The following is a 13,603-nucleotide window of genomic DNA, read 5'->3' as shown; positions in this document are numbered from 1 at the left end:
TTCTGATGCATCTATCCTTGGATGGGGAGCTCACCTACAGGATCATACTGCACAGGGTGGGTGCACTGCCCAAAAGTCCACCCTTCATGTCAGTAACCCAGAATTTAGGGACATACGGTATGCCTGCCAGCACTTCTTTCCCAAGATAGAAGGTCAATCCATTCACATCAGTGGTCCCCAACCTTTCAGGGTGGCGGGCGCTGGACAACCAGGTGCCGAAATGCCGCCGAGGAGCACGGCCGCTGGACAAGCAGCCGCCGAAATGCTGCCGAGAAGCAGCGTCATCAAAAAGCGTCGCCGCCGAGAAGCAGTGGCATTTCGGCGGCGATGCTTCTTGACGTCGCTGCTTCTTGGCGACTGCTTGTCCGCGGTCGCGCTTCTCAGCACTCCTTTGTCAGTAGGCGGCCACACATAAATGCCCCGTCGGGTGCCATGGCACCCGCAGGCACCGCATTGGGGACCACTGATTCACATAATGATAGACAACAGGACCAGGATGTACAGTATAAATTTATTGTGGAGGGGGGCAAGATTTCCCTCCCTCTGTTCAAATGCCATGATTATATGGAATTGGTGCATAGCTTGCCACGTCCTTCTCTCAGCAGTCTATCTGCCTGGCTTTCAAAACATCATAACCAATGTCCTCTGCAGACATTTCAGTCCGGATTGCAAGTTAGAAGTCAACAAATCCACACTCAGACAGATTACTCACCTGGGAATTTCCAGTGATAGATCTCTTCACCATCATTGTTAGCTGGAGCTGTGTGAACTTCTGCTCGAGGGGAGGTCTGGGCCATCATTCCTTGTGAGATGCCTTTCTCCTCTTGTGGTCAAAGAATCTTCTATATGCCTTTTTTCCAGTGCCGCTAATCCTCATGGTCCTGAACAAAAGCCAAACAAGACTGAGCTACAGTCATCTTGATTGCACCAAATTGTCCGATTCCCTTACATTTTCCAGCTCTTTTCTTGGCTGGTCATCAAGCCTACCATTGACCCCTCCCCTGAACGTTCTCTCGCAGGACTTTAGGAGTGTTCTTAACCCCAACCTTAAAACTTTATGACTCAAAGCCTGATAGCTGGATGGCTGTCAGAGACACAGCTCTCCTGTTCTAGGGAGATTCAGGAGGTCCTGCTTAACAGTAGAATGGAGTCCACAGAAAAACTTACCATCAGAAACGAAAAATATTTGAGCACTGCTGTACTCACTGACACCTATGTCCTGCTGATTCTCCCATTTTGAAAGTTTTAGAATACCTTTTCACCTTGAAGGAGGTCTTTCATTAAGCTGCATTAAAGTTGATCTGGCAGCTATCTCTGGGGATTCCAGAGAAGATGGATCTAGACTGTTTTGAGTGGTAGCAGATGACAGAACAAGGAGTAATGGTCTCAAGTTGCAATGGGGGAGGTTTAGGTTGGATATTAGGAAAAACTTTTTCACTAGGAAGGTGGTGAAGCACTGGAATGGGTTACCTAGGGAGGTGGTGGAATCTCCTTCCTTAGAGGTTTTTAAGGTCAGACTTGACAAAGCCCTGGCTGGGATGATTTAGTTGGGGATTGGTCCTGCTTTGAGCAGGGGGTTGGACTAGATGACCTCCTGAGGTCCCTTCCAACCCTGATATTCTATGATCTCAGCTGTGGAAGGTTTCTTGGCATTTACTCACCCTGCAATTTCTAGATTTATCAAAGCGTTATCAAACCTTTTTCCGCCTTCCATACCTTAGATGTTAGGAGGGCACTGGCATACTATTTGTACAGACCAGATCCTTCTAAGCTTCTATGACAGTATTTGTATCTCTTGCAGATAGAGCTAAAAGAACACCAGTGTAACCCAGAGACATTCTAAATGGGTTTCCACCTGCATCGTCTCCTTCTGTAAAGCTGCTAACTTACCATAACACATTTGATTAGGTCTCAGTCCACATCCATTGCTCTGCTAAAAGATGTGGAACTAGGCAGAGTTGCTACATGGGCTTCAGTCTACACTTTCTCCAGATACTATGCCCTACTTAACACTTCTCAGGCAGATGCTGTCTTTGGTTCTGCAAACAGTTCTAGATCGAGTTGCCAAGCTCTCACCTCCTTCAGAAGGCACTGCTAGGAAGTCAACTCAAGTGAAGCACCCATAGGGACACCCATTGAAGAAAGAGAAGTTACTTATCCTGTACAGTAATTGGAGTTTTCAAGATGTGGGTTCCTATGGGTGCTCCACTACCCACCCTCCTTGCCTCCTGCTTTGGAGTGTTGTCTCTGTGGGACTTTGTGGTAAAGAAGTTAATTAAGGACAGTTTATCCATTGCAATCCTATATACCCTCCGTTCAGAGCATAAGGATAGGTACATGTGCAGACTGAGTGAAGACTGCTGCCAAAAATTTCTGATTGAAGTAACATGGGGTGTGTGTGCACCTCTAGGGGAGCTCCCATAGGGGACACATCTCTAAGAACTCCAGATACTGTATAGGGCAATGCTAGGACACTGGAGTGAATCTGGCTCATTGGAAGTAGCCAGCTAAAAAGAGCCTGGGGAGTTTCCACTTTCAGCCCTTCCCAGTTTCCCTCTTCCCTTGTCGCAAGCGACAGGCAGCTCAGCCCAACTCTCCAGATTAGTCAATGATAAATACCCATCTGACACCTCCCCAACAGCCACCAAACCCACCTCCCATGAAGCCACAATCCCCTATAAGCTGCCAAGCACCTCTGAGTAACAAGGACCTCAACCTGCCTCATGCTCCCTTCCCCACTCCAACCCCCGGCATCTTAACTACACACAGAAACCAATGTAGTCAAACTGGTGCAACCCCCTGTGTAGACACTCATATCTGGTGCAAACTAAATCGATATGTCAGATTTAAACCAACATCCACATCCTGTTGTACCAGTTTAACTAAACTGATTTAAAAGCCCACACTTTTAGCTAAATGGGTAGAAGTGTGTGTGCAGTCCAGGTTTGACTGTTGCTGTGTCTTCTTTTCCCTAGCACAGTTTGTTATACTTACTTGTTGCATCTCATTAGTGTGTAAGCTCTTTGGGGCAGGGACTACATCTTCCTGTGTGTTTTGTACAGCCTTTAGCATAGTGGAGCATCAGTCATGGTTGGAGCTTTTGGGTCCTACTGCAACAAAAATACTTCTCAGCCTTAAAAATCTGACAATTTAATATTTACTGCAGGCCTTTGTAACTGTTACAAAACCTGCAGGACGGAACTAAAGAGAACTAGCTATACTTTCTAAAGAGACCTTAAGGTCTCATTTAAATTTAGTTTGGGAGAAATGGAAGGTTTGGTAGATAGAGACTGTCCTCTTCAGATACTAGGTGAGGGGGAGCCATGTAAATACCTCGATAGATTTTCTATACCCCAGAATATTAACTTGTCTCCTTTCTAATAAGCGTCTCACAGTCCCTATCCCCAAAATGCCACAGTTTTGGAGGTGAAGTCCCAGGGTGCTGAACTTTTAAATATGCCATCTCATGTGTCTGCTAAGAGGCTTAGAGTTTATTTAATTCTTTGCAGATTGATTTTTCCCTAAGAAATTTGCACGGTCACTTATGGTCGAGGCCAAGAGTGTAGGGATTCAAGAGTATTGAATACTTTACAAGGACACCAAGAACATCCACAGTCCTCATTATTAATAAACATTTTGGAAGGAATACTAACTTCAAGCTTTGAGTCTTACACCAATTATTAGAGGCTAGGATGAGCCCTAAATGTGAGGGAAGGGGCAGGGGAGAAGGCAGCTTTTTCCACATCTGCCTACTGCATCCAATACTGAAGCACCCAATACTGGCTACTGTCAGAGGCTGGATACTGAACTAGATGGACTTTGGGTCTGATCCAATATGGCAATTCCTATGCATTCCCCAATATACAAATCAGTACACCAGATGCAAGTATAACGATCATGATACTACTTAAACCTGACACTACAAAAGGCCAACCTGCTGCACCTCATCTCTTCTCCCTCTTTCCTGCTTTGGTTTTTGAATCAGTTCTCGCTGGTGATTTGGAATCACCTTTTTTATTTTAAATGCCACTTAAAGAAACTTGACACAATAAGGAAGGCATCAGAATTATGACAGGAAACAAGGGCAGTAGCACTCTCGAGAAGCATGTGTGTCATAACACTGATTAATGTTTAAGCAAAATAGTTTCTATCCAGCCTTTTTTTAATTTCAAACCCATTTTAAAAAAGCAAAATGGGAAATGTGTAATACTTGAACACTGGGGCTTTATACTGCTAATTTCACTGTTGCTGTTTAGCAGCATGATGCTGTTGAAAGATTCAGAATTGGCAGCTTCAATTACAAATATTTTCAAGGCTAGCTCACAGGTTTAGGCAATGATTCTCCACACAGGGCACTTCATGAACCTGAACTGAACAGTATGGCGGCAACTTTTCTTCTTTCTGTTCAGACACACGTGGATAACACACACTGATTTGGATTGCCCAGGTCTGAATGTGTTTAGAAAATATAAATCACCATCAAGGGATGCACACTCAGTTTTCTTAGTTCTCTTCTCTGGCTTTCAAATGAGAATTGGTTTACTCCACTTTCAGCTTTCATACCTTTGTTTAGTGTCAGTTTGTTAATAAAACACTTGGGTAATATAGCAATCCATTTCCAGATGGAAAAAAGCTTTTCTAAAATGCATTTCTCCTCTCAAACGTGTGTCATGCTCTTCAAATGTCACTCCCCGGCTGGTAACAGAACTGAACAGTGGTACAATTAAGAGATTGAGGGTTAGCAAGTAGATTTTATAAAAATATAGACCTACTTCCTTTGGCAAGCCCACAAAGGTCAAAGGTCTAGTTTTGCAGTCTTAAACAATTCCCATAGAATTAGAATGTAGGCCTGAAATATCTTTGTTAAGAAGTGTGTATTTTATTTGTCTGATGGAGATACAGTAGCCCTTATTATACTAACCCATTAAAGTTCTTACTAATTTAGATCAAAGGGAATATGAAAGGTCACTGAAACCAAGCTATGCAACTTTTTAGCATCAGTGTGTACAGAAAACAAAGTGTTGCCTAGAATGCCGTGTGTTCGGTGGTGAATTTCTTTGATCCTTATCTATAAAGTCTGCTTGCATAAGTCATTTAATTGAGGTATGATCTTTTATTGCTGCAATTAAATCTTTTCAAATGCATTTCATTGTCTCCAGTTTAAGTAAAAGTCCTGACCATTGTTTGGGAAGCTAGGTAAGTCATTTGTAAATCTGTGTGGTTGACTTTAGTTTCCTCTTCCCCCCTCCACATGATTTCTCCCAACAATTTTAATTTAAATCTCACCAAACAGTATAATGGTCCTGGAGTTTGCTTAGTCATTTGACTTCCTTTATCACATGGTGATGGCAAACATTCTGTTGCTAACTTGAAGTGGCTCCAAGCAGCAAGACTAGGAGGATATTAAACCAGTAAAAGCTTATCAACTGATTTCTTGATATGCTGTAAACTCCAGCCTTTTCATTTTCCTTTTGAGGGTTGTCTTAAGTCAACACATTAGTAAACAATTTACTGACATTAAGATGGATCACTTAAGAAGGCTTCTCTGTACAGAGTTCACTAAGGTGCTTTTGTTTGCATCATTTCATTTAATCTTAGAGTTGGTGTGTTGCCTTGCAAATGATTGATGTCACTTTGCATATTGATATAAAGTATTTAGAACTCCTAGTTTGTCACACCATTCAAGCTGAAATATTTCCCTAATGACCCTATAATGAAATCACAAAAAGATACAGATTAATTACTCAAGGATCCTTTCAGACATAAGTTGTTTTGATGTACTGAGGAGCCAATAGGCTGAGTAGCACTTTTACCTATTAATCCGTTTCAAATTTTTGAAAAGCAAAATGATCTAATAACTTTTGCGTTGACACAGATCAGGATTTAGCATCAGTAACTGTGAACATAATGCCTAGTATATTAACACTACTAATTCCATATTCTGTAAAGGGTGCTTATCCCTTCCTATATAGACTTTAGATATTTATAGGCCTTTTAGCAGAAACCCCCATTTTTAAGAGTTAGCTACATTTCCGTCTTCCAGTCCCTGATTCCACTTCCTGAGTGATGGCTTGGGCTGGGGTCCTTCTGCAGAAAATCCATTGGAAACCTTAAAGCAGGTAGCATCCATGCAGGGGAACTTGCTGGATCAGTCATAAGCAAAAAAAAAAATTCTCCTCCGATTCTTCTATGTCTTTGGCTCAGGGAGGCCTGATGAGAGGACCCAACATCCTTTGGCTGTGTAGGGCAAGGAGAACACAGGTGTGATTTTGAGGAGTGAATAGGAGACCTCTTACAGCTGAGTCTAACAGAGGGAAAGAGGAACAAACAGCACAGCCATTGTCAGAAAAGCTCATGTACTGCTTCTCACTTCGAGTTACATGGGCTATGTGGAAAAAACTTTTGACCCACTGAGCAGCACCCTGCTGGGATTTCTGGAAGAAGCGGGCTCCTCCACTGCCTCTAGCTCACAGCAGCAGTATGTGCTCTCTTTACTGTCTGCTCTTCCCCAGCAGCAGCATGCCTTTATCACATGCTCCAGTCATAGTGTGGGCTAAGGAAAGATAGAAGGAGTAGAAACTGACACTGAGGTTATGCATTATAAGGTTCCATATTCTGTCACTTTGCTCATGTGCTCATCACAGAAACAGAGGATGAAGCAAAGGTGGCTTTAAACTAGTGATGCTCAATTAGATCTACCTGTGGGCCGATTTGAGAGTTTTCTAACAAGAGGCAGGTCGTTTGTGCAGAAGGCTGTCAAAAAAAACAACCAAACAAAAAAATTTCAGCTGTCAAAAAATAAATCTTTGATTACAACGAATTAGTGTTTCTATCTTTTAACAAAGTTTATGAATCAATATTATTACCTGTATTTGTGGTAATCTCTAATGGGAGAGGTGACATCAATGATCTCTGGCAAGCTCTGTGAAGAGTGGTTTGTAGGAGGTCAGGGCAAGGCACATGCATGGGGGAAGATGCTCATATGTCAGGTGATTGCAGTGTTGGTTTTTTAGAATGTTCATGGTAGAAAACCCAGATTCACAGATGTACGTTGATCCAAACATCGTTAAAAGATAGATAGCTTGATTCTGGCTATTCTGAAACTGGTCAGCATATTTAGTCCAAAAATCACAAAGTCCCACTTCTCTGAATTTTGCCTTCAAGTTGTCTGAGCTCTGGAGCTTGAAAGGCACCTTCATCAATTGAATCGAGAACGTTCTTTGCTTCAGAAGGGCACGGTCCATTGGCAAAGGCAACAAATGGTTCACAAATAAAAGCAAATCCTTTAGAATTTTAAAATTCTCAAATTGCATTTTAAAATTTTTGATCAGATTTTTTAGAAATTCATGCAACATCTTTCCTGTTAAGTCTGTCCAAAAGATTTCAAAATTCCTCTGAAAGGCACACACTTTTTCAAACAGATTCCCGATGCTGCTTGCATGGCCTTGGAGCTGCAAGTTGAGGAAATTCAAGTGACTAGTAATATTGCACGGATAAGCTACCTGTGACATAGAGGGGACATCATTCATAAATTCCAGGAACTCACAAGCCTTGGTGGTCTTGTACTTTGAAAGAAAGTCTATTATTTCTTTTTGAAGCACACAAAACTTCTTTAACACCTGCCCCCGACTGAACCAGCGAACGTCGTCGTGCTGCAACTGGTCACTGTATTCGGCTGGAATGTCTTGTGAAAGAGCTTTAAAAAGACAATGTTGCAAGCTAGAAGTTGAGCGTGTGTAGTTCACTAATCTCATCACCATACCCACTGGGTTTTTTTTCAAGTCCCCAGACAACTTACCACACAGGACAATCTCGTGAATGATGCAGTGAAGTTTATCACTGCCAAATATGAAGCAAAGCCCTTCTCTCTCCCTGTCATGGAGGGATCTCCATCTGTAACAAGAAAGTTTACTTTCTACAGATTTAACCCATTTTTTTCAAAAAAAGCCTTTTATCTTTTAAAAAATGATCTCTTCTGTGGTGTAGGTTTCTAATGGTATTAAGCACAAAAATTCTTCCTTGAAAATTTCACTTTTATAAAATCTAACAAACAGAGATAGCTGGGCAGCATCACTTAAATTGCTTTTGAAGTGTGATATGAAGACGTCAGGATTTTCAATTTTGTCACATCTTGCAACACTGCCAGGGAGATAGGCTGAATTGAATTTACTGGGCTTTGATTCAAAGTGGCACTTCATACTGACGACCTTACAGACAGATACAGTGGTGTGGCACGTTAGACACAAAGGTTTTGTGTTTAAATGAGGTGGCATAATAAAAAGAAAATCTGCTGTCCAGTTTGGGTTAAAAGCTCAGTTCTCGCTGTTGACCTGGTGACACTTACTCCCATTCACATGCATTTGGGGCTCCATTTCCATCACTGATGGAAAAATGGGCATTGTCCTAGCTCAACTGCAGCTGATGTGATTGTGAGAACTTAAGATCCAGTAAGAAGTGCTTAATTTGTGCTGGGGCTTGCTGGGGCTGAATCCCAGCACCTTTAGGCTTGGAAGTTCACATCCCCGGCTCCTCTAGGCTCCTGGCCAGCAGCTGCTGCTCTCCAGCAACCCAGCTCTGAAGACAGTAAAGGTGGCAGTACCATACCATGTCACCCTTACTTCTGCCCTGCTGCTGCTGACAGCGCTACCTTCTGGGCTTGGCACCTGGCCAGCAGTCGCCGCTCTCCAGCCTCCCTGTCAGTGCTTAATTTGTGCCAGGGTTGCCCCCACAACTCTTTCATTACAAATTAAGCACTGCCAGTAAGTTATTTACTAAGGAAATCATAGACAAATGATAGGTAGTGCATCACTGTTCGGGAACTTAATTATAAACATTTTTAAGGTGAACTTGTGGGCCACACCGGAAGCTTTGGTGGGCCACATTTGGCCTGCAGGCCACCTATTGAGTATCACTGCTTTAAATTATCTATGCACTCACCATATTCTGGTATTCTGGGCCCTGCCTGACCGCCAGCAAAAGTTGAAGCAGCCTCAGGGCTGCTCTAATTTATGATAATTTCTGAGGGCACCTATAGGTTTCTCCTGGAAATAATTTTCTAAGGTACGTGCCAATTTGATAGTCATTGAAAGCCAGGGTAGAGCCAGGCATAATGCAAGCTGTGCAGCATAGTTCTGCCTGTGTACCGTAGAAAAACTGTCCTAAAGAATCAATCCTGGCTTGATTTCTTTCTGAACAGAGACCATGAATCATGCTGGGGAAAGGCCTACTCCTGCTGTCACTGAAGTCAGTGAGCTTTAACACTGACTTTACTAGGAGCAGAAGCAGGTTTTATGTAAAACGTAGAACAAGTTAATTAAATTCTAAAACCTAGTCTTTGACAGTAATTCAAGTAAGGCAAATTAAGACTCCAATAACTTTTTTTTTTTTTTTTTTTTTTTACAATAAATGTAATTTCAGAGACTTAGCTCACTAAAACACTCAGGGCAGTATACGCACTCATAACCGGATTAAAATAAAAGCTCCTTAGTCCAATACATATTGTGCATCTCATCCAAAAGAGAGTCTCAATTTTGTCATTTAGAACTATATGGAAATCATGTAAAATGCAAATACTGAAGGGAAGAAGAGTTTGGATTTAAAAATAAAAAGTAAGGTCAATGCACATATTTGCATGTGATGGAATTTGAAAGATCTTTTCTTAATGAAAGGACACCATGGAAGTACAGGAATAGCTTCACTAATATGCACTGTACTAGACAATCTCTCTCTCTCACACACAAACACACACACTCTCTCTCAACCCACCCTTCCCCACTTCTCAGAAAGTTTTACAAGGAGATGCTTTAAAGGGGCCTCATCGTACAATTTTAAAAAATTATGCTATTGTTCATATACTAGTGTTCTCATATCATAATTAAACCTAAACTGCAGTTGACAAATTAAATGAACAAACACATTTTATGGTTGTATCACCTTTGTTTTTTGCTATAGTGCAAAATGCAGTCAACCATAGTGGGTCTCCCATTCAGGGTGAATTAACAGGTTTCCACTTTTCTTGCTTAAAAGGAAAAACAAACTAAAAATATTAAATCAAACTTCTGCACAAGACAGAAATTACTTATCCCCGCTCTTATAAAGCTTCTCATCATTTTCCTTTTCTGGGTGGCTCTAAAGTTTTTCTTTGTTTCAAAGCATTCACTTTAGCTAGAAACAATAGATTATGGAGAGATCATAGTTAAGAGTTTCATTATAAACCTGGCTTTAACATCCACACACCCTGGTAACTAATTTTGGAAGTTTAATTGACATGGTGGCTATGTCTGCCACTAATTCTGAACTACACTAATGACAGTCAAAGTTTAAAAATCATGTCTTGAAATGTTAGCTAATATTGGGATTTTATAACAAGTCATTCAGCTGGGTGCCTAACATTGAAGGTCTAATATTTACATCCTATCTTACAAATGCAATCCAATTTCAAGTCAGTATTTGCAGGGAAGTACATGTTCCCTGGGCATAGGGTACTCAAGCAATGAGACAAAAGAAGCAACAAGATTGCTGCATGCATGGGGGTCTGGCACTGAATCTGGCTGAGGACAAAAGAAAAAAAAAACATGGGAAACAAACATATTTTCACTGTCAAACACAGATGGAGAAAACTTTATATGCAGGCCCTTTTGACATGGAAAAACTTCCATGCCGGTGATCTTGAGTCACTTTGTAAGTGAATTGACTCCTGTGATAGTGGACTTCAAACAAAAGAACACATGCACTGAATAATCCCCATTTTCTTCTCTTGAGAGAGAAACGGAGTCCATAGAAGTTGGCCTACAACCCATTCCTGTCCATGGAATGTTTCTCAAATCCTCAAGAATCACTATCGAAATCGGAATCTCAAAGGATGCAGGCTGTGTGGTACTTCTAAGATGAGTGTTGTTCTGTACTGAACTTTCAGGCACTGTGTTGATTACAGTAGATGAGAGGAAATATAGACTCTCTCTGGGACTTTATTTGAGACGGAGGCCTCAGTCTGCTGGATTGAGATGGAGTGAGAGTCAATTATACTTCAGTTCATTCTTTGGCCGCAAAGTTGATCTCTTCAAATGTTGGATAATGCACATAAGTCTTATCAGGATCTTCAGGCAAATGAACAACACACTCCTGGGATGGATTGGGGTGGGAGACAGCAATTCTGATAATTTAATACTGAAGGGGAGATGCTGTACATCTACCCACCATTCTCAAATCCCAGGCATTTAGCTGGGTCCAGCACAGGGTTATAGGTCTCCCACCATGTAATTAATAACTCGAGGTAGATCCTATTCTGCCTTGGGCTCCAGCTACATTTCTGAAACATTTAGTCTCATCCCACAGGGAATAGAGGTTACCAATGCAGGACCTCAGTCCCTGAAGACTTCAGGTCTCCCCTTCTCCTCTAGATACAAAGTCCACCAGTGAAATCCCAGGTCTCCAGCCCTTTTTACCCACACTGAACACCAGCTGTAAGTTGCAATGAGCTAGACAGTCTTATCTTTCTTAATATTAAATTGTCAAGTCATACTGTGTACAACCCAACTGTGCCTCCATAATGCTGCGACAGAGGAAAAAAACCTTGGCCACTGGAAAAATTTCTTCCTGAACCCAAAACAGGCAATCAGTCAGACCTACAGCATCCTGAAAACGTATCTCCTGCACTGCAACTTTGAAACGCCCCGGAAGAATTTAAATAGATGTGGGAGGAAGGAACCCTTGAACCCAGCCAATGGGAGAGGGGGGAAAGAAGAGCCCCCACTCCTGCCTTGCCAAGCATGCACTCTTGCACCCCACCCCTTTAGGCACAGTCTCATCCATGCCATTATGACCAACAATCCCTCCTGCTTCTGTTGGGGGTAGCATTATGCACTAAAAATAATTCAGCACTACTGTTTGATGCACATACTTTGGTTAGATGCCTTTAATAGTGTTAACAAAACATAGTACATGCACTTTTAAAAAAGATTGTCACCTTTTAAAATGAAGAAAGAAGATGAAATGTGTTCTTGCGGGCGTAGAACTGTACTTTCAAACTAACCTTGTCTTCATGTACGAGTTAAAGCCTTTTTGGACAGTTTTGGACAGTTAATACTAAAAAAAAGGTGTCTGTACTTTGTACATCCTAAGTAACAATGCATGATGTTTGGACAGAGTAGTAGCATGCACTGTTTGGCCAAGGATCAAGTATTGTTTTGATAAATAAAGTTTATTTTAAAAGAATGTGTTTTCTTGATTTTTTTAGCAACTTATGAATAATTTTGAAAATTCTGTGCTGGTAGCTGTTGAACAGAATTCTGTTCTAACTGGAGGCTATTTTTTCCCCATGTTCTTTAGTTTCAGGAGATCAGCGATCGGTTACTGAGTTCTTACGACACAAACATAGATGAGTTTTTTTCTGAAATTGATTCTTCTATAGCTGCAAGTCGAAATGTGCTTCAACAGTTGGAGGAAAAATTTGCCCCGTTAATAAGCGAAACAGAATGGGAGAAAATACAGATGCAGGTTGGTTTCGGAGCCAGTTGGATGATGATCTCAATTCATTTTGCAACTATAGTCTTTGTCAAAGCAGGAAAGTTTTTTCCAGCATATCCTCCATCCAAAAAATTCCCTGGTATCATTTGTCAGTCTACACCAGTAGTTCTCAAACTTTTGTACTCGTGACTCCTTTCACATAGCAAGCCTCTGAGTGCAACCCTCCTTATAAATTAAAAACACTTTTTAATATATTTAACACCATTAGATACGCTGGATGCAAAGTGGTGTTTGGGGTGGAGGCAGACAGCTCGCGATCCCCCATGTAATAACCTCGCAACCCTCCAGGGGTCCCAAACCCCCCCCCCCCCGTTTGAGAACCCCTGTACTACACGTTAAAACAATGTCTGCAAACTTTTTTTAAAAAACAGTATAGTACAAGTTAAACATTTTGCTACAAGAACTATTCTTTGGTTTATGATTACAAATAATTCCTCCTGTGTTCGATAAGAAGGAAAGTAACATTAAAGATATTTCAGAATTATTCTGACGTGACGAAATACAGAACAAGTTTCGGTAGATTAAACATTGAAGGACATATCACCAATTGTTACAAAATGCACTTTGAACCTTCTGGTGGTACAGGGTATTGCTGCTATGCATGCTTCCAACGTTTAGTTATCACTCTACAATAACTAATCTATTTTCTTATTTTCCCCTCAGGCATTTCGGCAAGAGATATTTGACTGCCCTATTTGCATTATGCCACTCCGTCATATCACTCATCCTCCAAGTGTCTTTTCTGAGAACAGCAATAATCGGTATTCACGCCAGACTGTTCTGCTCTCTTGTTCACATATGTTTCATCAGACTTGTCTTCAAGCATTTGAAGAGTTTTCCTTGGGAGAAAGACTTGTTTGTCCCTTATGTCGCTCTTGTTATCAAAAGAAAATTCTTGAATGTTGATATAAACATGTAAACAGTCCAGAATGAGCTGCATAATCGAATTTCTAATTGGTTTAATGATAGACAACCTCACAGGAGATTAGATCCTTGTCAGATCCAGTGTGAGAAAAAACACTTCTCTATGGATGCTGATGCTGATATTATAGAAATAAAAGTTAAATGGGCATTGTGC

General features: G+C 41.3%; 1 protein-coding gene across 4 annotated transcripts in view; it reads left to right on the top strand.

Moving 5' to 3' along the window:
• Positions 1 to 13,603, top strand: part of RNF32 (ring finger protein 32) — a 57,649-nt gene extending 44,046 nt beyond the window's left edge. For all 4 annotated transcript variants that reach the window (XM_045003196.1, XM_045003199.1, XM_045003197.1 and 1 more), the window contains 2 exons: positions 12,328 to 12,495; positions 13,189 to 13,603. In XM_045003196.1, coding sequence (XP_044859131.1) covers positions 12,328 to 12,495; positions 13,189 to 13,431 — 411 coding nt within the window. In that variant the 3' untranslated portion in view covers positions 13,432 to 13,603. The remainder of the gene's footprint in view (positions 1 to 12,327; positions 12,496 to 13,188) is intronic.

The sequence above is a fragment of the Mauremys mutica genome, chromosome 2 (genome assembly GCF_020497125.1).
Source record: "Mauremys mutica isolate MM-2020 ecotype Southern chromosome 2, ASM2049712v1, whole genome shotgun sequence".
NCBI classification, from domain to species: domain Eukaryota; kingdom Metazoa; phylum Chordata; order Testudines; family Geoemydidae; genus Mauremys; species Mauremys mutica.
The sequence above is the reverse complement of the archived record's forward strand: the minus strand, read 5'-3'. Positions and strand labels throughout refer to the sequence as shown.